Source organism: Gossypium arboreum, chromosome 12 (genome assembly GCF_025698485.1).
Source record: "Gossypium arboreum isolate Shixiya-1 chromosome 12, ASM2569848v2, whole genome shotgun sequence".
NCBI classification, from domain to species: domain Eukaryota; kingdom Viridiplantae; phylum Streptophyta; class Magnoliopsida; order Malvales; family Malvaceae; genus Gossypium; species Gossypium arboreum.
The window spans coordinates 88,004,984-88,029,222 of NC_069081.1; the positions used below are offsets into that span (position 1 = coordinate 88,004,984).

The 24,239-nt window shown below is 34.1% G+C and overlaps 3 protein-coding genes across 3 annotated transcripts; 1 reads left to right on the plus strand and 2 right to left on the minus strand.

Moving 5' to 3' along the window:
- Positions 1–367: 367 nt before the first annotated feature.
- Positions 368–3,544, plus strand: LOC108478574 (serine carboxypeptidase-like 40). Its single transcript, XM_017781038.2, has 7 exons — positions 368–781; positions 1,535–1,642; positions 1,729–2,003; positions 2,092–2,361; positions 2,693–2,904; positions 3,020–3,125; positions 3,242–3,544. The coding sequence occupies exons 1-7, from the start codon at positions 403–405 to the stop codon at positions 3,398–3,400; spliced, it is 1,509 nt and encodes a 502-aa protein (XP_017636527.1). The 5' UTR covers positions 368–402; the 3' UTR covers positions 3,401–3,544.
- A 254-nt stretch (positions 3,545–3,798) lies between these two features.
- Positions 3,799–8,881, minus strand: LOC108477264 (putative disease resistance protein At3g14460). Its single transcript, XM_017779762.2, has 2 exons — positions 4,464–8,881; positions 3,799–4,377 (listed from the first exon to the last, which is right to left on the minus strand). Exon 1 carries the CDS (start codon positions 8,697–8,699, stop codon positions 4,521–4,523), a length of 4,179 nt encoding a protein of 1,392 aa, XP_017635251.1. The 5' UTR covers positions 8,700–8,881; the 3' UTR covers positions 3,799–4,377; positions 4,464–4,520.
- Positions 8,882–11,123: 2,242 nt separating this feature from the next.
- LOC108476944 (uncharacterized) lies at positions 11,124–12,680 on the minus strand. Its single transcript, XM_017779324.2, has 3 exons — positions 12,483–12,680; positions 12,342–12,394; positions 11,124–11,479 (listed from the first exon to the last, which is right to left on the minus strand). The coding sequence occupies exons 1-3, from the start codon at positions 12,571–12,573 to the stop codon at positions 11,357–11,359; spliced, it is 267 nt and encodes an 88-aa protein (XP_017634813.1). The 5' UTR covers positions 12,574–12,680; the 3' UTR covers positions 11,124–11,356.
- Positions 12,681–24,239: the final 11,559 nt, after the last annotated feature.

Here is a 24,239-nt window from a genome sequence, read left to right on the forward strand (position 1 = left end):
CTATATTAATTTTTGTAGAGGGTGCTTAACTAAAATTGCAATTACCAATAGATTATTATTTAATTAGTTTTTATTGTGAATCACATTTATTCAACTTAATCATGTGAACAAGTTTCATTCATGCTGCTCTTCCGTGTTCATTGATCGATTGACCATTTTTTTTTTTTGTAATTACCCTCACATGGCATAACATGATTGTATGTATTGTTGCCTAAGCATCATGCCGTAGTTTGGATGAGATTACTATTTCTTTGAAAAAAAAAACCTCAAACCTTGCTGGTTGTTGAAATCTTATTCATTTAAAACAATTATTCTTGGGCATTTGATATGATATAAAAACACCCACATTTGGATCTGAAACAATGAAAGCCCCGTCCTTGTCTTTCCAACAGAAAGTAAGCAATGGAGAAAAAATGTTATGTTGTTGTCCTTGTTGCTTTCTTCCTCATTGTTTCTTCATGTATGGTAGCTCCAAGCCATGGGAAGAAGCAAACAGAAGCTCTTGGCCATCTTTACGAGATCAAAATGAAGGGAAGTCATGTTCTTAATAAGAGTCCTTTCAAGGCAATTCACCACATAAACAAGAGCAGGATTCATGGACAAGAAGAAATGAAAGAGAAAGATAGAATTCCAAAGTTGCCTGGTCAACCTCATGTCCGATTTTCACAGTACGGTGGGTACGTAACAGTTGATAAAAAAGCAGGTCGTGCACTTTACTATTATTTCGTTGAGGCCCACCATTCTAAGGAGTCTTTGCCTCTTCTTCTTTGGCTTAATGGAGGTAGGCTCTGCATTGTCTTTTTATTTTGTTTAAAGCCCCCAATCATCTCTTCTTCAATTAATCTAGTTTTTTGGTTATCAACTTATCCTACATCTTATTTTTATGTCTCCATTAAATCAAATTACCTGCCTTTTTCTTTGTCACTCTCTTTAGTTCCTTGCTATAACGAGGCCACATTCCTTATGTTGGAGCTAATTATTAATAACCATTGGCTACTATTAATTAATCATGGAACGTGAAAATAAAAATAAAAATAAAAATTGCATGGTTCCTATTATAAAAGTAATATCTACATCTTCCTGGCCTGTTAACTACCAAGTTTTGCGGGGATGGCCGTGTACTGCAGTCCCTGTGGAGGATTTCTCGGCATGCATGTTTTACTAATTGTGGAATTAAATAAAAAGTTGAGTGTTCTAACAACATATCACACGGATCGATGTTTACATGACAACATGTATATATATTATTACCATATGTTGTCTTTTTTTTTCATTATTATGATAGTACAGTTTTTATGGAACCCCAAGTTGGCAGAATAAGTGATGGCCATGTTCTGTTTAAATTATTAGATTTTACTGTTGTTCATCAGCTCTGAAGCACTTTGCTTGTAATTAAAACTAGATTTCAAAACTCTGGCATTTTAGAAAGAAAGAAGAAAAAAAGGTTTCAGTTTGACTTTATTTTATATGAAACACAGTGAAAGAGCAGTTTGATGATTAATATGAATATATTTGTTATATATATTGTGATCAGGGCCCGGGTGTTCATCTCTAGCCTACGGGGCAATGGAAGAGATTGGACCCTTTCGTGTTCATAGCAATGGAAAAACAGTTTACAGAAATAGATACTCATGGAACCATGGTAACCTTTTATTAGCAATTCAGTTTCATTTCAGGCATTAAAAGGAAAAGGAAAAAAGAGTTTATTTTCTTAATAATTGCATGCAGCTGCAAATGTTTTGTTTCTGGAGTCGCCTGCTGGAGTAGGATTTTCATACTCCAACACAACATCTGATTATGATAAAAGTGGTGACAGTAAAACAGCTGTTGATAACTATGTGTTCTTGATAAACTGGTTGGAGAGGTTTCCTGAATACAAAGAAAGGGATTTTTATATCTCTGGTGAAAGCTATGCGGGGCATTATGTTCCTCAACTTGCACATACCATTCTCCTACACAACAAAAAGGCTAACACCACCCTTATCAATCTCAAAGGGATCATAGTATGTCATTGTCTGCTTGTCCTTTTCCTTCTCTTTCAATTTTTCTTTTTTTATATTCGAGCCTAATTGTGTTGAACATGAATTTCAGATTGGGAATGCTGTGATCAATGATGAAACTGACGTTAAAGGAATGTATGACTTCTTTAAGAGTCATGCTCTCATTTCAGATGAAACTGCGTACAGGATTTCAAAATACTGTAATCTTGAATCCGAGAATAACATGGACGCGGAGTCCAGTACCGAATGCAAGGCAGCCACTGATGAGGTTAACAGGGATACTTACAACATTGATATTTACAATATCTACGCCCCCTTATGCCACGATTCAAGCCTCAGAGTCCAGCCCAAGGAGCCTTCTGTAAGTTGACTAAAACAACCCACACAACAGTTGGAACAAGCTTTTGCAGTCTAATATGTCTGTCAGTCTCATTAGGTTTTTGAGTAACTATTGTTCATATGTGGCCATGTCGGCCAAGTTCAAAATTTTATTTTTAGACCATTTAGAAGCTTGGGTTAAGGACAAGTCAAAGTTGCTAGAAAATGCATCTACATCATCACTCCTGAGCTGCTAGTCCTAAAAGCCCGAGGGGTTCCTTTCTAATTTTAGTGCAGTATTTGCATTTATAAGCTTTTCTACATCTAGCCAACAGGTAGTATAACTGAAATAGTTTTTTTCGTGGTTGGTCTAGGTGGTGAATTTTGATCCATGCAGCGACAATTACGTATACGCTTATCTAAACAGGGCTGATGTGCAAGAGGCTATCCATGCCAATGTAACAAAACTCGACCATGGTTGGGAACCCTGCAGCAACATCATCACGACATGGGGAGATAGCCCATCAACAGTCATTCCCCTTTTACGGGAGTTAATGGCTAACAGACTGAGAGTGTGGATATTTAGGTAATGATCAATGATTAATTTTCACTAATCAGATATTGACCAGAATGCCGCAATTAACACATTCAGTTATAGGCTTATATTACGTATGTCTTTGACTTTGTTGCATGTAATGCAGTGGTGATATAGATGGAAGGATACCAGTAACCTCAACCAAGTACTCTATCCAGAAGATGAATCTTCCAATTAAAACTAAGTGGCATCCTTGGTACCTTGATGGAGAGGTAAAAAAATTTACAATCTTGTGTTTTGCCATAGACCAGCTCTAGTTCCTGTTAAGGTGAGCTTGATTCCTTTACAGAGTCATTAACATTTGTCTTTTCTGCTATTTATATGGCAGGTTGGAGGGTACACTCAGGTATACAAGGGAGATTTAACACTTGCTACCGTAAGAGGGGCGGGGCACCAAGTGCCAAGCTACCAACCAAAGAGGGCACTTTCACTGATCAAACACTTTCTTGCTGGCACACCTCTTCCAGACACGTCAAGATATATCTGATTTCCTCTCCCCATTTGTCTAGTTTCTTGATTAGGTTTAAGAAAAGTAGTTTTTTTATTATATCCCATTGTTGTTTCCTTCTCAATTATTCAATGAATCGCAGTTAGTTTTGGGCTTAACCAAACAACTATTAAATGCTGGAAATGCTCGTTTTTTAAGGATAAAGTAAAAGGATTTTAAAATTTGGTGATTGCATCAGCTATAATATGCATATACACGTATGTATGGTCACAAAGTAGAAACAGCTTTCACCAGGTTACCAAAATTTAGCATTTGCTGATCTATAGGTTGACCTTGCCTGCCTGTTTTCAATGAAACCCTATGCCTGGGCCTAGATGTGTAAGCTCAGGCAATATCTTTTTAAATAAAATGGAACAAAAAATATTGAACACACAAAGTTTATTTGAAAAAACTAATCAAAAGAGAATAAAAAATTACGGGTAAAAGGATATTTCACTTTAATAAAGAAGAGTACAAAAAAGGAGAGAATTAAATGAAAACTCGAAACCCTTCCTCTCAAAGTATTTCTGTTATGTTAAACTTAAAGTAACTAAGACCTATTTATAAGCTGAAATTTCTTGAAGTGCACGTTGCCATGCGTAATCAGGACACCGTTTGGTCGAAAATGCGAACCATAACTCTACAAATCTAGAAAGAGATGGGAAAGCCACGGATGAACTTTCTGATCCTAAGAAACGATGAACTCCGAGCTTCATGAGCAAGTAAACAGCGGCCTACCTAGAATCTTGCAACTTTCAATTCTCTTTTGTGACTTTCTTTGGTGAGATTACAAATGAGAGATAGAAGCTTCATTTAGAACCTTTTGAGCCTTGGAATTCTCTCTGAAATTATTCCAACCACCATATTTTTCACCTCCCTCGACCACTTTTTTCCATCATCACCACACTTGTTCTTTAAAGTTCGGATCAACCTTCTTGATTGTAGATTTAATTCAATCAGCTTCATAATCTTCCAACCTGCATGCCAAGAGAGAAAGTCCATCATCATTGAAAGGAAAAGCTTTAGGTTGATAGCAACAGTCTTGGATCAGAAATCAACTTACCGCAGACACATTGTTGCAATTCTATCAATGAAAAATACAAACTACAACATCCAACCATTAATCATCAGGAGTTTCTATTTCCAGACAAGGAATGTGAGCTATCATAGGCCAATATGCCCCTTTATCCTTCAAACAACGTTGTTTTAGAAGTTGACAGTCCCTGATACAAAATCTTCCAAGTTCTGCAGGTAAGCCTGCCTTTGGTAACCGTTGAAGCTTAGGACAATCACAGACTTCCAGCTCTTTAATCATGGTCAGATTATGGAGCCCCTCAGACAGAGATTGCAAATTATGAAGGCTTGATATATATATACACATTAGACTTGTGGGAAGCGAACGCATTTCATCTGGAAAGGAAACCATATCTGGTGCACCAGCAATGGTCAAATCCCTAAGAGAGACTAGATTGTGCAGGTTCCACTCTGAGATGGGCTGCTCAAGATTTTTACAGTTCCAGATCACAAGAGCCAATAGGTTCAAAGGCAAGCCACCTTTTGGAAAGGACAAAAGACTAGGGCACTCACTAATTGTTAGATATTGAAGAGAGGTCAGCCTTAGCATCTGATAAGGAAGGGACTGGAGACTACTGCACTCACAGACTTCAAACTTTCTGAGGTTGGGAAGTTGCAGGCCCATTTCTGGGAAGTATTTTAGAGCAGGACAGCTTTGTAAGTTTAATTCCGTCAGATGAGTGAGACTGTTTAGGCACTCAGGCAAGCTTTCCATGGTCCTGCAATCAATGATACTAATGAACTCAAGCGATGAATTTTTGGGCAGCATCCAATCTGAAAGGGGTTCCAAATGAAATACTTTCCATATCTTAAGTATTTTAAGGCTGCTGGGAAATTTGCCTTTTGGAAATGAAATGAGAGAAGGACAATCAATGATCTCCAAGTTCTCAAGATGAGATATGCTGCTCGAGCTGTTATCAGTCTGCATCAGTCCCTTTGGTAGAGAAATTAGAGCTTGACAGAACCTGATTTTTAAACGTCTAAGTGTGGTAGGTAGCCAGCCACTTGGAAAGCATGTGAGAGCGGAACAACTTTCAATCTCCAATTCTTCGAGAGGACAATTAAGTATCATAATTGCACTTGGCAGAGACTTTAGACCCCGACAATCTTTGAGCTTAAGATGTTTTAACTTGGGAAGGAAACCTGTCTGGGGAAAGAATGCAAGATTTGGACATGACTCAATTTGCAAATCCTTCAGAGATGTAAAGACGCACTCATTTTCAGCCAATGGCACAAACTGTGAACATCCCTTAATTTTCAGACGCTCAAGAGCAGCAATATTCCACAAAATAGCACCCTTTTCCCATAATGATGTTAATCCAATGCAGTTGGAACTGAAACCTGGAAACTGCACAGCCCCGTTTTGAGGATGCTGAAGAATGCTACCCCGCAACTCTTCATTGGAATCTTCAACATTTAACTCATTAAGAGACGGGGAACTCATCGGTGAAGCTTTTAAATTTGGGCAACGCTTAATTACAAGTTTCACAAGAGAAAGAAAACGAGGAGGTAACATTCCACTCAAGTTGGGACAATTCTCTACCACCAGCTCACGGAGACAAGGCAATTCTTCCAAGTCTTCATTAGCTTGACTAGGACAAGACCAGTATGTCCATTCCAACATATCCTTAAACCGTAGAAATTCCAGTGATGGAAAAGGCTTAATACATGGGGAACCGTGTCCATAAAACATAGCATCCACCTTCTGCAATCTATACATTCCAATTATGGACAATTTTTTTAGTGAGGGCAGTCTCCCAAGTGATGGAAGTGATGTGCTCCTTCTGCAGTTATAGAGTTCTAAGAACGCTATGTTAGTCGATGAAGGATCACCTAACCAAGAAGGGAACATTCTACCACCATAGAACCGAATTATCAGCTTCTCCAGATTTTTATGAGGTAGCAGCCTTTCAAGAACGTGCATTTGACCTTCCTCATTTTGGGAGTTAAGGGACTCATCGCTCCATTGCAAATTCAACTCAGTTAAACCATCCTTGTCTTTGAGATATGCATTGCTAACATCTTGGAAATCTGCAACATTTTCCAACCCCAAAATGGAGAGCTCGCCCCTAAGATGTAACAGGCCCCTCAATTCACTAACAGCAGATCCAATGCCCTTACCTACAATTAATTTGGACAAAATCTGAAGATTCTTCAAATTTCCAACCTTAAATGGCATCTCCTGTAAATTACTAGTACCGGTAAGATCAAGAACATGAAGTCTCACCAGATTTTGGATAACGGGTGGCAACTTGGTAAGTTCCTCGCACCCTTGCAATTTCAAGGTTTGCAAGTTGAGAAGAAAACCCACAGATTGAGGTAACTGTTTAATTCTACTGCGAGACAAATTCAGGTAGCGCAATTGCTTGAAATCACCAATGGAATGGGGTAGCTCAGTGATGGAATAACCACTCAAGGATAGCGCTCTTAAGCATCTGAACCTACGCAGCATATTCTGCAAGACATCACCACTTAAATAGCAACATGCAGCCGAAGTAGGCATACAAGTTGGTAATGCAATCAACGTTCTTAATTTCTTCATTCGACAAAGGACTTCAAATCTTTTTGTGATGTACTGTTCACGAGTGAAGGCTAAATAGCGAAACTTTTCAACAGCTCTGCATAACTCATCACTCTTAAGCATATCCATATCCTCAAAATTAAAGCATATTTCTCTAGAAACAGATTTAGCTAAATCATTTATGAGGTCATGCATCACAAATCGTGTTTGGCTGCTGTTTGACTGCTGGAAAAATGATCGCGAGAGTAACTCATTAAAACATTTCAAACCTAAATCCTCCATTTGTGTCCCTCCTTTAGGTTGTTGTAAGAAACCCTCCGCCATCCACAATTGAACCAGCTCATCCGTTTCAAATTCATAGTCCTTTGGAAATATAGCGCAATAAGCAAAGCATCGTTTCAAATGGGAAGGAAGATGAAGATAGCTTAGCCTCAGAGCTGGCATTATGTCACTTTTTTCTTCAGGCAAATCCCATATCTTGCTCATCAATATGTCCTTCCATTCACCCTCATTAACTTTAGTGCGAAGCAGACCTCCCAAGGCCTTAGCCACAAGTGGCAACCCTTTGCATCTCTTCACTATTTGCTCGCCAACCAATCTTAAATTCGGGTATTCATCGAAATTTTTGGCTCCAAGAGCATGAGAGGTTAATATTGGGAGACAATCATCATACGACAGTTCCTTCAAAGCGTATCCCCTGCAGTTAGCTACAACTGCTGCAACTTTTTCATTCCGAGTTGTGACCAGTATTTTACTTCCAGCAGCCCCTGCTGCAAAGGGTCTGCATAGAATATCCCAAAGTTCATAATTCTCATTCCACATGTCATCTAAAATGATCAAAAACGTTCTTCCCAGCAGCTTCTTCTCTAGCTGCTCTTGAAGTGAATTTAAATCCTTTAACTCGCCAATATCAGAAGCAATAACATGAAGCAAGGTCTTTGTCACCCTCAGCAAATCAAATTCCTCAGAGACACAAACCCAAGCTCTCAACTCAAATGAAGTCTTAATTCTCACGTCCTTATAAACTAACTGAGCAAGAGTAGTTTTACCTACTCCTCCCATACCTACAATGGAAACCACACCAATATCACCTTTACTCATCTCTCTGCCATCTATCAACAAGTTTACAATGGCATCTTTATCACTTTTCCTACCATAAACACGAGACTCGTCAACAAGAGAAGTGGTGCAACTCTGAAATACTTTCTCAGACCTCCCTCTGCCAATCTCTTCTAAACTCAAATAATTCTTTCGTGCCACTAACTCATCAAACTTTGCACTAATTTCTTGTATTCGGGACTTCATCTTGGCATCAAACTTAATAGAATTTGGATTGATAGCACGGAAACAAGATGGAAAGAAGCTCCATACCTTAGTGGTGCTTGGTGAAGACAGAGTGTGCTTCATATGTTTCCGCCGCAAAGCCTCGGTGGCAAGTTCGTCAACAACGTCTTCGGCATCAAAGGCAACATCCTGTAAGTCCTCGAGCCAAAGTTTGACAGATCGAGTTGTGATTTGCTTTTCTTCGGCATCCTCAAGCGAGGCGTTCAGTTTAAGCAGCAAATTCTGCCACTTATTCAATTCGGCTACAAGTTGCTCCTCCCGTGAGAATTTACGGAAGTCGGGGGACAACAGAGTTTCACAGAGGGAGCGGAAGCAAGCAGAGAGCAGAGCATCAGTAACACCAGACACAATAATTTCCATCTGAGTGAAATCGAGAAATGGAAGAGGATTATCTTAAGCTTCCTTTGTCTTGAATATCATCATCATCATCATCATCAAGTATCAAGTCATGCACTCTTCAGACAACATCAAGTGATGATCACTAAAGAGTAGGAATGAGATGTGCACTGTGCAGAGTCCAGTTGCCTTTTGCGTCCAACCAAATACTTGGAATAATAAGAAGACAATACCCGTAACTAGAGAGGTGTGCATGGGCCGGGCCGGGCCAAGCCAGGTTCGGGTCAGGCCCATAAAATTTCTGCCCATTTTTAAGGCTCGGACCCGGCCCGGGCTCAAAATATGGGTCTAGAAATTTGTCTAGACCCGGCCCTAAAAAAAGAAGGCCCAAGCCCGGCCCGGCCCGCCCGCCAGACTATATTTTTTTTTTTTTTATTAAATAAAAAATTTAAAATATAATAAATCAAATACATTTAAAAACATAAAAATAAATATTAAAACAAAAATAAATAAAAGACTAAAATAATTTTTAAAATAATATATAAATTAAAAATATAATAAAAAATAATTATATTAAAATTAAAAATTAAAACAAATTAGAACTAAATTAAGAACCAAATTATATTAATAATAAAAGTTTTACAATATCAAAATAACATTAAAAACAACAAAAAGAGTAAAGTCAAAATATTAAAGTTACTTAAAATAAAAAATAAAAATAATTTAAAAATAATTTAATATTAAAATCAGGCTGGGCCGGATCAGACCCAGACCAAAAAACTTACCCGAAGCCCGGCCCGTTTTCTAAACAGGCCTCATTTTTTGTCCAAGTCTATTTTTCGTGCCTATATTTTACCCAAACCTTCTCATTTTTCGGACGGAACTTCGGGTGGGCCGGGCCGCCCGGCCATGCACACCTCTACCCGTAACACTATTTGCCTTCAGATTCATTCCGGATAAGAACTAGTTAAAACCCCAACCTGAGTTGAAATATGTCAAGAAAAAGGAAATAGAAAACAAACTCGGACAGTCCAACAAAAATACTGACATTGATATTATATTTGGTTATTATTTAATCCATATGTTTTATAATATTCTTTCGTAAAATAAAATAAAAATAATATAATTTAAAAATGAATAAAAATTGTTTGTAAAAATAAAATTTCTTCAAAATAAATGAAAAACAATGACTAAATAATAATTAGTGCACCACCGACATCATCTTCTTATTGGTGTCTTTTGTCTAAATAATAATTAATGGACCACCGACATCATCTCCTTATTGGTGTCTTTTGTCTATGATATTATGAGCAATTTATTTTATACATATTTTAATAAATTTATGCATTTTAACCTTTTAGTTTAGTCAAAATCACAAGTTGTACCAAAAATAACCAAATTCACGTATTTGTGTATTGTTTAAGGATAATATAGGTTTTAACTCTTGATAATAAAATTTTTTTTTCAAAACTTTGATATCTATACTTTCTTATTATTATTTATTTTGATCTTTAGGCTTATAACTAGATCTATTTTAATATTTAAATTTAGATTTGATCAAAATTTGATAATATAAAACCAGATCGAGTGAACCAAAAACTGACCAATATAAAAGTCCGAATAAAAAGATTAAACTAATTGTCGTGAAAATTATTTGAAATTGGTAAAAATTAAAAATAAAGACAAAAATCAATAATTAAACAAATTGAATAAAAAATTTATTTTTTAAAACAATTAATTTAATTATTGTTAGTTTGATGATTGAATTAAGAAAGTTGGTCAAATAAAAATTAATAGTTTAATTTATTCAACCATTGGTCTGATATTAAAACATTAAATATAACACTTTAAAATTGTACTGTATTATCACTTAAAATTTATTAATTTTTAAATTCATAGGTCAAAATAAACTTCATTGTTAAATTCAAGTACCAAAATAGAATAAAACGTAAAAGTGAAAAAATCATATTAACCCTCATTTTAACTTCCATATAAATCTAACTTCATATTCTAGTTCTGAATACCAGTATTTTCCCTCTAATTATGATTTCAAATTTAAGGCTTAAATAAAAGTAACTGAGGCGTTATTATTAAGCTTAATTGTAAAACCTATGATAAGAGTGGTTTATATTTGCTCCCAGATGAACTTTTGAAATAAAAAACGCTTTTGAGATAAAAACATTACTAAATAAAATGTTTTTTGAACTTTTTAAAAGTACTTTTTGGGAAAAAAAAATGATTTGCAAAAATATTTTTTTTTTGACCAAATGCAGAAGTAAAAAAATTTAACTTTTACATAAAAGTGTATTTTGACCCAAAAGTACTTCTGAGAAGCAATTTTAAACTAGCCCTGAGATACCACCTTCATTCCCATTTCTCGACCTAGCCTGCTTGCTTCTTTGTTAGCTGAACATGTTCACTTCCCTTTCATTATTATCCTCAATTCAGTTATTATACCCAAGCATTTTAGTTAAATATCCATAGTAACTAGTAGCATATCTATCCATGGAAGCGCAAAAAGATAAACACTATATTTTATCACAAACACATTTCACAACAGAATTGACCTTCAAACAAAAAGGCTGGTTTAGGTTGCATTACTTGGGGAAAAAAATCTCCTCTAATCCATGCTGAAGGTTCTTGGGTTAGAATTTGGAGCCCTATTTGACAAAGCATCATTACTATTCCTTCACATTACCAGAAGATTCTGGGGGTGGCTTCACAATACTTAGTTGGCCTCCATCCTTGTTAGCAACGGTGGCCGCTTTTATCTCATTGCAGTGATTTATGAACTTGGTCAACTCCTGCTCTCATCAAGTAAAGAAGAGACTCCGTTACTGTTCACAAACTCTGTCACTGTTATTCACAGTGCCAAGAAATACACGTATATCCGATGGAAAGAAAAGAAAATATATCTCTGCATGTAGCTTCATGAATCAATAATTATGATGTGCAATGCCAGTCTTCCATTAGAAAAAAGAAATATAGCTCAAATGACCCCCATATATTCTTTAAATTCTTAAAATCTTCAACTAACACAAATACTCGTAACAAACTCCAGCTTATATTCTATTTAGGCTAAGCTCAGCATAAGTCAAAGACTAAATAACAAACCTACATGTATGCAAAGAATCGGACACTCAGTCAAGCAAGTGATATAAAGAACTACACATGTACATAGCAAAATTAAAAAGATTTTAAGTGATACAGTGTGTAGATCCAGCATCAAAATGAAACAATTATAAGGCCCCATAGATAAGCTGAAGTAAGCAAATAGTTGTCAAAACCTTCCAATTCCAGTGGCTAACAGTTTTGCTACTACGGAACCAAAAACACAGTGAACAAGTGAGAGATCAAGGTGAATTCAAGCTCACAGTTTTTCTTTAATACAAGTGAATTTGATCCAGAGTGCCATAGGATTGGTAATTTAACCACAAAATCGTTGCTAATATTTAATAATTGTGACCTGATACACCTAAAATCAGCAAAACAAAATAAATCCCAGCTAGCAAATTGAACCTCGACGACTAAACAAAAGCACTATAAGCAACTACTAATTCAATCTCAATTAAATTCAATCAAACAGCTCATAAAACTGCAAAACAACAGAAAAAGCAATAGATTCAAAGAAAATGAGCAAGGAAAGAGAGACAATTGAATCTTTACTCGATCAGCGTCCATCTCTTTTGTCATCTTCGATGGTTTGACCACTCTCTTACCTGCAAAGAATCGATTTTTTTTTTTAAATATAGAACCAAAACATTTTAAAAACAAAAGCTAAGAGTGTTATATAAGTAAACAAGAAACCTTTGCGAATGTGAGGAACTTTTCCATGGCGATTGGGAGGGATTGTTTTCTGCTTTTTTTGCCCCTTGAAGAGATTTCCTTTCTGCGTCATCTTTCTCCCTCTCAACCTCTCTTGATTGTTAGGGTTTTGGGCGGACAGCTTGTTTTTTTCTCTTAAGCGGGTGCGTCCTAAGGTTGAGGTTTTGTCATTTGGAGTGAAAGGCCCATTGACCCATTTTATATAGCCTCAAACCACCCCCTTTTGGGCCTCTTGGCTTCTCCTATTTAAAAAGATTATATAAGTTTGGAGCTCATGCTAAAATTTTCCCCATTAACATCCAATTGAAATAATTTTCTAAAAATTTAAGGGGTTTCTTTTTCAAATTAATTATTTTCCAATAACATCTGAATAGTTTCTAGTAAGACTTAATAACATTGAGATAAAATCAATCTCGAATTCGAGGAAATATTCAATAATACCAATTAAAATAATATCGATTTACGTAAAATTACGAACTAAGTGATGAATCTAACGATAATACAAAATAACAATTCAAAATGTTGATATATTGGTATTGTTTCACTCCACCATGTGATGACAATGCTTAAACTCTCTTGGGGTGAAACCCCTTGTGTCTTGACTTTCCTCTGTTGGAACGGCATAACTTGGTTTGCTAAAACATACAACAAAGTTCGTGAATAAAATAATTTGCAAGAAGTTGACCTCATTCGCTAGTGATTTCATCTTCAACTACCTCTAATATCAAGCAAGAGATTGCTTATTCTATCTTTCTAACTTGCACTTTCGTATTTGGACTCAATGGCATGTGCAAGTATTTATCATTATTACAAAGCTTGACTATGCCCACAACTTCAATTCTGTTAAAACTTTTGATCCGTTCTCAATATTTCTTTCGGTTGAGATATTATCCAATTCAATTTTGAAATAAAAAAAAATATTTTGGATTAAAATATTATTTATATAGTCCTAAAATATTTTTCATATAATATACGATATTAAATTTTTTAGATTTCATATCAAATTTAATCTTACTTGAATGTTGATTTGAATACAAATCAAATTAAAAGATCAAAAAATGTCAAGCTGAATTGAATAAAATGTGAATATCTACACCTTTTCTGTCCTAGCTATACATTTCTCTTACATCTTGATTGAGTCTTCCCTTTGCATTATCCATCTCCCTGTATTGTGCTAGATTTTTTATGTTGTTTGTGCCTGAAATGAGCTTCCAATTCACTTTAGCACTTCCTAAGATAATATTGATCTATTCTTACCCATGTTCAGGAGACATCATTAGTTAACCCTTTCGTCTCACATATACATGAGAATCAGTCTCACATAAGAACCCTTGATTGGAGATGTGAGCTTGCAGGCTTTTTTATAAAATTAACTCAAAAAATTAATTAATTAAATAAATGATTTATTTTTTTGATAAAATATGTAAATAACCTAAAATTTATAGTATAAGTTAGTAGAGCCAAAGTGTTTGGTGCCACAAACATACTACGTTAACAATCGAAATAAAAAAAAAATCAATTTTTTAGTAGAGCCTGTATAAATATTAGAGAAATACTACGATTTTAAAAAAAAATAGAGGGCGCTTTAAACAAATTTTCCTTTTTTTGGTGGAGTTAAATAATTTAGCACTACCAAATTTCAACGCGTCTACCTTTTGTCTTTTTTTTTTTTTTTCTTTATTTGTTTATTATTATTTTTAAATTGTTTATTATTTATTTTATAATATTTTAAATGTTTTATAATATTTGTTTATTCAAACTTTTTTTGAAATTTTATTTTTAAAATTGTTTATTATTTGTTTTATAATATTTTAAATGTTTTATAATATTTATTTATTCAAACATTTTAAAATTTATTTATAAAATTGTTTATTATTTGCTTTATAATATTTTAAATGTTTTGTAATATTTGTCTATTAAAACGTTTTTTAATTTATTTATAATTTATTTTATAATATTTTAAATGTTTTATAATATTTGTTTATTCAAACGTTTTTTAATTTGTTTATTATTTTTTTATAATTTTTAAATGTTTTATAATATTTGTTTATTCAAACATTTTTTAATTATATTTAAATTTTTAAAAATAATATTTTATTTGGTGGAGCCATTTAGAATGGCTTCACCACTTTATTACAAGTGTAATTTTTCTTTAAAATTTATTTTTTAATATAAAATTTAAACTTTGATATTTTATTTTGGTGGAGCCATTCTTTATGGCTCCACCACTTAGTTTTCTAATATATATAGAATGGTGAAATTGTTGTGTTTAGTAGGAGAGTTCAAAAATTCTATTGAAGATGAATAACGAGGTGTTTTTGGTGTACATTCTTTTTTATGGTGAAATTGTAGAAAGTGATGTTAGTTGTGTATATCAAGGTCGGCAAAGAGTAGAGTTGCGAATGGCTCCACCACTTAGTTTTCTAATATATATAGAATGGTGAAATTATTGTGTTTAGTAGGAGAGTTCAAAAATTCTATTGAAGATGAATAACGAGGTGTTTTTGGTGTACATTCTTTTTTATGGTGAAATTGTAGAAAGTGATGTTAGTTGTGTATTTCAAGGTCGGCAAAGAGTAGAGTTGCGATTAAAAAAAATGTGAAGCTAGCAGAAATGAAAAGAAAGATCAGTGCGAAAATAGCTATCCATTGTGGAAAGGCGACATTCAGATTATTTTACAAGTTTCCAATCTCTACAGATCCGTTGAAATTTTGCGAGATGCAACTGTTAGATGATGATAACTTGGGCACTATGATGGAAATATGGTGGTCGACTGGGAGTGAGAACCCTCAACCAGTTGAGTTATTTTCTGAGTTAGCGGGCTTAGAGCCTATTAAGAATGTTAGTTCAATAAGTCAACATGGTGGATTTGACTTTGATCTTAATGTCGAATAGACAAACCAGTTAGAATGCGGAGGGACATCGCAGATATCCGAAAATCCAAATTATGGTGGGAGTTCATTTAACAACTCTACCCCTGTTCCCCACCTACAAATACATTCAGAGGTGATAATAAGCCTACAGGCAGACGCCGGAGAAAGGACCAATAATGGTGAAGATTCTGATCAGGACATTGAAGATTTTAGTGACCCCGTTGTTGATGAGGTTCCGGATGATATTGGCGATGAAGGCCTTGAGAAGATTGAAGATACTCATGGCCTTTTATTCAGTAACCCGAGTCGTGGCATTGTTTTACAAAATGAACCTAGGGCCGACATGTTGAACGTAGATCCAGATGTAGCGCATGCATCCAAGTTCCCTGAGTGCGCTGATATAGTACCTGCTCATAGATTGGCGTCAAATTGGTAGTTGGAAGAGTTGGCAGTTGGGCAACAGTTTGAGAACAAAGCGGACTGTGTGTTTGCCATCAAACAGTACAACATGAAGTTGTCGATTGATTACAAGGTTGCCAAGTTTACACCGACATTATATGTTGGGGAATGTTGGAGAGTCAGCAATAGATACGGCTAGCGGGTTCGGGTTGTATTTATACAAAGGACTCAACAGTGGCAAATACAAAAATTAGAAGGGCATCATACATGTACTATTGCATGTATTTCTCAAGCGCATCGAAAATTGGATGCCAAAAGTATTTGCAACTGCATCATGCCACTAGTGAAAGATAGCCCAAACATTCCTGTGTTGACATTAATTGCGGACATACAAGCCCGATTCTAATATAGAGTGTCGTACAGGAAAGTGTGGTGGGCGAAACAAATGGCCATGCAACAATTGTACAGCGACTAGGATGAGTCATGCAATGAACTTCAGGGTTGGATTTCAGTGATGGTAGAGTACATCCCAGGAACTGTCGTGGACTTGCAAACATTACCCTATAGAGGCCTAAATGGACAATTGGAATTGGGGAGAAGAGTTTTCCCTCGATTGTTCTGGACTTTCAGTCCATACGTTAGGGAATTCTCCTATTGCAAACCGTTAGTGTAGGTTGATGCAATGTGACTTTATAGAAAATACACGCAAATAATTCTGCTTGCAGTTTCACAAGACGATAATAGAAATGTACTACCGATCGCTTTAGCCATCGTGGAGTCGAAAAACTCTGAATCGTGGGCATATTTTATTCAAAACTTGCGAAGACATGTTGTTAAGCAAGACAATATTTGCATTATCTCTGACAGATCAAAAGGCCTTGTTGCTGTGATTCGGTAATCTGAGGTTCCGTGAAGGTCCGTCTACTGTATTTATCATATCACTGTCAACTTCCACAATGAGTATAAGAACAAAAACTGGCGTAAACAAACAGTGAACATGGGTAAAAATATCGTATTTAAATTCATATTTATAAATATTTCGAGTCAATTCCCTAATTTGGATGGTAACGTGTTTTATTAGAATATATGCATAGGATACGAGCTGGAAGCACACCAATTCAGACATAAGTTGGCGATGTTAGAGACTGATATGGTGGGGTCCAAACCTTCTCTTAGACAGTGGTTGGGTAGTATAAAGCCATGGCAATGGGCTCAATGTTTTGACGAGAGGTACCGATACGGTCATATGACTACCAACCTAGTTAAGATCGTTAACTCCGTCTTGAGGCGTACATATCACTTGCCAATTTTAGTGGTTTTTTTTAGCCACATTTTATAAGCTGGCAACCTTAATGCCAAAAATGGGTTTGAGGCAAGACACGTGCACATCGAACAGATCAAGGACACCTTGAAAGAGAATGCTCAAAGGGTAGGTCCATGAATGTAGAACTATATTCCTGAAACTTGAAAACTTTTCGAGTGATAGAGTACATCGGTCATCAATCGGGGATCCCGCCATGGTCCTACAGAGTTGATCTCTGAAACAAGCAATGTGAATATGGATGTTCCAAAGACTATGGTACCCGTGTGCGCATGTGGTTGCAGCATGTGATACCTACAATTTGAATGTTGAGTAATATATCGACAATGTGTACATGTTTGAATGCACGTTACGTATTTGGGGTAGCAAGTTCCCCATATTAAGGGATGTATCGACATGAGAAATACAACCGCCTACATTTAAAATGTTGCAATGCTATGTGCAGAATACGACATCCATAATAACTGCACAATATAACATAATGAGTCAAGTCACATCACTTACTGCAAGTGGATAAGTTAAATCAACGTTACGTAAACCATATTAATATATATATTACTTTCTCTCCTAAGGATGTCTCTATCATTTGACGGTAAATGATTAATGTCTGGCTCGCACCAATTCTTGGAGAAGTGGCCTATCTGAAATCGAAACAAACACGTTAGCACTTAAAATTGGGAAAATATTATCCATACTTATGATTCGTTAAATGTTAAGTATAATTTTGTTTTTACCTATTTATAAGTGGCCACAAATATGGTTGGTGCCTACTAGCGGCTAGAAACGACATTCTGTATAGAGCCCAGGACTACAGCAGACCCAAACAACCAGCCATGTTACTAACCCCATGTTTTGTTGCTCGTTAAAGCTCACGGTACAATATGGCCAACATTAATGATCCCCAGCTGTAAGTACCGGCACAAGAGAAATCCTCTAATAGAGGAAAGTACTTTAAGTGGGCCCTATTAGACATGTTGTTTGGCATAAGTACCCCGATCAGTTGCATAATATAGCTCGAGCAGCACACATCACCTAGTGCTTAGTAGAGGTGCTCGATAACTCTTTAAATTTTGCTTTCCACCAATGCAATGTCAAGCATGTGAAATTTTGTTCCCCATCACTAAGGGACCGTCCAAGCAATCTTTGGCATAGTACTGAAGGTTCCAACACTTTGTTTTGGCCCGTGATCACAGCACCCAGTGGCGAATTTGGGGGGCTAGCAGTGGCCCCGGCCCCCCCTAAAATTATAAAAAAAATATTTATTGTTTAGTCCTTTTAGATTTTAAAACTTTGGCCCCCCTTAAATTGTTGTTTTTGAACATTAAAAAATAAAACTTTATCTTTTTTATTTTATCCATATAATATATTTTAACTTTTTAACTTTAAATGTTTATATAATATATTATTGTAATCAACATTAATATAACATTAAATGTAATATTGATATATTTCCAACTTTATTTTTTAGATGATAGTTTTAATATAATATTAAATGTGAATTTAGGTTAAAATTCAATTTGTTAACTAGTGAAAAGAAGTCTCTTCTCCTATTGCTATTAACAACTCATGTCATCAACATCTTCTAAGGTTTTTCTTTTTATCTTTTGCAATTTTACAATTGTTTTTAATTTTATTTTATAATTATTAATTTTGTTTTTATTGTGTTTTAAAGTTTATAGTTTAATTTTATTTTATAGTTATTTATTTTATTTTATCTTTTAAGATATTGTAGTTATGAAGTCGAAAACAATTGATTCATTTTTTAAAAAGAAAAGTACAGAGACTACACAATCACCTTAGAAACGTCACAAATTGAGGTACCACCTTCATCGTTTGTTCCTTTAAACTCTGATACTCGTCCTTCTAAAATTCCTAGAGTTGAAGATGAGGCACTTGATTTGTCTAACTTAGAACGTGAACCTGGGTTACGTAAGCAAATATATCAGTATCCGATTAATATGTGTGATGAAATTTGAAGAGCTTATATTAAGGCTGGACCTTATCCACCTATTCTTTCAGAATATCCTGCTTCCAATTCAAAAAAGCATCCTCGTTATTTTCAACCATCATGGTTTAAACAATTTTCCTGATTAGAATATTCACCTTCTAAAAATGCAGTATTTTGTTTTCTTTTTAATAACAGTCCAACTAGTCATTTTGGATTAACAGCATTTACTCATAATGGCTTTAGTAATTGGAAAAAGGTACACAATGGATGCAATTGTGCTTTTTTGACACATATGGGAAAAGATCCGAATTCACTGCATAACAATGCACAACGAGATTATGTAGATTTAATGAATCAAGCTCAACATATTGAAGTATCACTTGATAGACAAACTACAAAACAAATTTCAGCTAATCGTCTACGTCTGAAAACTAGTGTAGATGTTGTTCGATGGTTGTCATTTCAAGGGTGTGCTTTTAGAGGTCATGATGAAAGCTCGGGATAAAAAAATCTTGGGAACTTTCTTGAATTGTTATCACTATTAGCATCATATGATGAGAAAGTTGAAGATGTTTTGAAAAGTGCTCTACAAAATGCTAGTTATACTTCTTCAACAATACAAAAAGAGATATTGCAAATTTATGCCAGTAGAGTTCGTAGTGTAATTCGTGAAGAAATTGGTAACAGAAAGTTCAGCATTATTGTATATGAAGCGAGAGACGAGTCAAAAAAAGAGCAAATGGCAATTATTTAGAGATTTGTTGATAAACAATGACAGGTAAAAGAACAATTTTTTGATATAGTCTATGTTAAAGATACTGCATCATTGACTTTGAAGAATGTGATTTTTAATGTTGTGATTTTTAATGTTCTCTTGCAACATAGTTTTGACATACAAAATATCCGAGGTCAAGGCTATGATGGAGCAAGCAATATGCGTGGGGAATTTAACGGCTTGCAAGCTTTGATTTTGAATGATTGTCGATATGCTTTTTATGTTTATTTTTTTGCTTATCGTCTTCAATTAGCATTGGTTGCAGCAGCTAGAGAAGTGGTTGAAGTGCATCAATTCTTTAAAGACTTGTCTGATATTGTTAATATTGCTTCGACTTCTTCCAAACGACACGATGAATTACAAAAAGCCTAAGTAGCTGAAATATCTCATTTGGTATCCATCAATGAGTTAGCAACTAGAACAGGAATGAATCAGATTGGCACTTTACAACGTCCTGGTGAGACTCGATGGAGTTCCCATTTAAATTCAGTTACTAGTTTACTGAAGATGTACAGTGCTACTAGCGCAGTTCTTAAAAATCTAAAAAATACCGCTTCTAACTATTCTCAGCGAGGAGATGCTCATAACGCATATAATAGATTGAGATCTTTTGAGTTTATTTTTATTTTGCATGTGATGAAGGAAGTTTTAGGGATTACTGATAACCTTTGTCAAGCTCTGCAACGTCGTTCTCAAGATATATTAAATGCCATGAGTTTAGTTTTGAAAACGAAAGATTTAATTCAAAAGTTGAAAGATGATGGATGGAATGAATTGTTGAAAAATATGATATCTTTTTGTGAAACTTCGGAGTTGGATTTTCCAGATATGAATGCTGGGTTGTAGTCGCAACAAGAAGGAAGATGTTACAGTGGAGCATCATTATCGAGTGGATATATTTTTTGCTACAATAGATACTCAGTTGCAAGAATTGAAGAGCAGGTTTAACGAAAATGTTTTCGAGCTTCTCACTTTTACTAAAACTTTAGATCCCAAGGAGTTTTTCAAGTTATTTGATATTGATAAAATTTGCATTCTTGTGAACAAGTTCTATCCAGAAGATTTTTCTCAACAAGAGAAAGAATGTCTCCTATATGAGTTGAAGCATTATGAACTTGATGTATGTAAGCATCCTGATTTGAGAAAAATATCAACACTTTCTGAACTTTGCAGAAGCTTAGTTGAAAGTAGAAAGTTAGTCATGTACCCACTCGTTGACAGATTGATTCGTCTTATATTGACTCTTCCAGCTTCAACAACATCCTCAGAACGTGTTTTTTCTGCTATGAAGATTGTGAAGACTCGACTTCATAGTAAGATAGAAGATGATTTTTTAAAAAGTTCTTTGGTTATGTACATTGAGAAAGAAATTGCAGAAAAATTTGATATAAACGAAATAATTGATGATTTTAGTAAGGTCAATGTTTGAAGAGTGCAATTCAAATAAATTTTAAGATTACTTTCTAGTTTATTTTTAGTTATTAAATTATTTTTCTTTAATTAATTTTTATTTTTAAATTTATTATATTTCATTATCTCGCCCCCCTCTTGAAATTTCCTGGCTTTGCCCCTGACAGCACATCAACTCGTAACCCAAGTTGCATAGTGATGTCTTCCAATATGATAGTGCACTTCCCGCACAGCATAATGAAGGTGTCAGTCTCCGTACACCACTGCTCAACCAAGGTGGATATTAAGTTCGCCCTCAGGTCAAACTTTCGGATCAATGGGACATCTCCAAATCCCACCAACTGTAAGTATGGCATGATCCGCTCATCCGAATCATACCTGGGAAAATGAAACCACGACCTCAAAACCTGATACCCATCCTGTATGGTAAAATTTTTATAAAAATATGATATCTATATAATTTAAACATAAAATTATATATTAAAGAGTAAAACTGAAAGCTTGAGAAAACAAAAACATCACACTTATATTATACCAACGTAGCTATTCTAAGTATTTTTTATTTAAGTTAAATTAAATGAGTAATAAAATATTAATAATAGAACGAAGATTTTTCATAAATAGTAATATAACACGTAGATATCAAATGTGATTTCTAAATCTCTTTGAAGCTTAAGTACCATTAATTCTCTTTCATTATTAGTCCTAATCATAGTTAAACATTAAAATAAAAGGTAACCATATAAGTACAAAAGTACATCAAACAAAAAAAATAATGTCCTAAAAACATAGGTGGTATGGATAAATATAAAATAAAAAATTTATTTTTATTGAATCGATATCTATAATAATACATAGAGCTTTACATTTAATATAAATCAGGCATATTCAAACTCGAAAATTTATCTTGCATACAAGAGCTTTTATAAAAATATATATTCATTCGTTAAAGATAAATTTAATCGTAATCGTAATAATTTCGAGCTTGATTCAATCTGATTTGAACACTTATAATATGATATATAGATTAATTGAAGCCAAATTAATATACATTCCTAGTTTTCTCATGTGAATGCGATTTTTAGTTTTTATCTAGGTGATGTCAAATTAGCGGAAGACAAATGTAACTTTTTTATACCCCACAAATGAAACTAAGCACAACAACAATGCAAAATTAAGCAAAAATCTCGTCATATTAAAAAATTAATATATAAATTTATGAATGTGTCATAAATTAAAAAATTTATTATTAACACGTAAAGATCAGTTTCATGCAAAAAAGAGTTAATAACAACCAAATAGAGATCAATTTTATGCAATCAAAACACGTTGAGTAAAGTAGCGCTGAGCAAAAAAAAATGAGAAACTAAAAAAAAATAGTGACCAAAACCCCGCCTTCTTAAATAGAGAGACGTTGGTTCTTCCTCTCCTCTTCTATTTCTTTTTTTCTTTTTAAAACTAACAATTATAAACATTATAAACCTATTGTCCAGTCACATCGCTGACGTCACTGACACAATATGACCGGTCATGATATATATTTTTAATTCTTTAATATATATATTAAAAAAAGTCATAGTTTTTTAACAAGTAAATCCTTTTTTCCCAATCAATTCAACTTTCACTTTTTCTCTCTTTTTTTAAAATTTTTGGATCTTCCATTTTTATTTCTATTAAAATGTCCTTTAATTTTCATGATTTCATATTGCATAAGTTATTTACATGAAAATTATATTTCACAAAATAACTATCAATTTACATCATTCAAAAATAAATTTTATAAACATTCTAAATAGTTTTACTTAACTTACAATATATCATTTTACAACAAGAACAACTTTCTCAATACTAAAATAAATAAATAATTTTTTCAAGACCGACAATATTGTGTCTTACAAACAAAACATAATTAAACGTTTTTGTTCAAAACTGACATCATTCTATCTTACAAATTGAAAAATAATTTGTTTAACCGTAACAAAAGTGACTTTCTCGGTGTTATTAAATTGTCGCTCGAATGCTGCTGATATTGATTATCTCACCCATGCGCTTCGATTTGGGATTCCTTTTAACCTTCAAACATCCCATTGACCTAGGGAATCCCAAATAATCCACCCGTTGGTTGCATAACCAATTTGAACCCGTTACCAAATAAATAATTGGCATCCGAAAATAACCATTAAATTTACCGGTGTCAAAGCTCCACCGGATCATCGTTCAATAAAACATACCTTCAAATTAAAAAAAAAACACAAATACATAAATAAAAAACAAAGGCTTATCATATCTCTCTCATTCATCCTCTGACAAAGTATAAGTAATTTTTTTTTCTTTCAACTCAGATTCATGTGTCAATGAGAGGCTTGCATATACAAATTTGATCATGCCAAATAGAATGGTTCCACCAAATAAAATATTATTTTTAAAAATTTTAATTATAAAAAAATAAATTAAAAAAGAACGTATTGGTGGTGGTGCCATTTAGAATGACTCCACCAAAAAAATATACATAAAATATTATAAAACAAATAATAAAGAAATAAAGAAAAATAAATAATAAACAAATAAAGAAAATCAAATAAAAAAGCAAAAAAAGGACAAAAGGTAGCAGAGGCGTTGGAATCTGGTGGTGCCAAATTATTTGGCTCCACCAAAAAAAGAAAATTTGTTTAAACCCCCTCCCCCCATTTTTTCATCCCACTCATCCTCTAACAAAGTATAAGTAATTTTTTTCTTTTAACTCAGATTCATGTGTCATTGATAGGCTTATATATATAAATTTGGTCAAACCAAATATAATGGCTCTACCAAATAAAATATTATATTTTAAAATTTTTAAATATAAAAAAATTTAAAAAAATGTATTAGTGGCACCATTTAGAATGGTTCCACCAAAAATTATACATAAAATATTATAAAACAAATAAAGAAAAACAAATAATAAAGAAATAAAGAAAAACAAATAAAAAATAGATAAAAAACAGAAGAAGGACAAAAGGTAGCAGAGGCGTT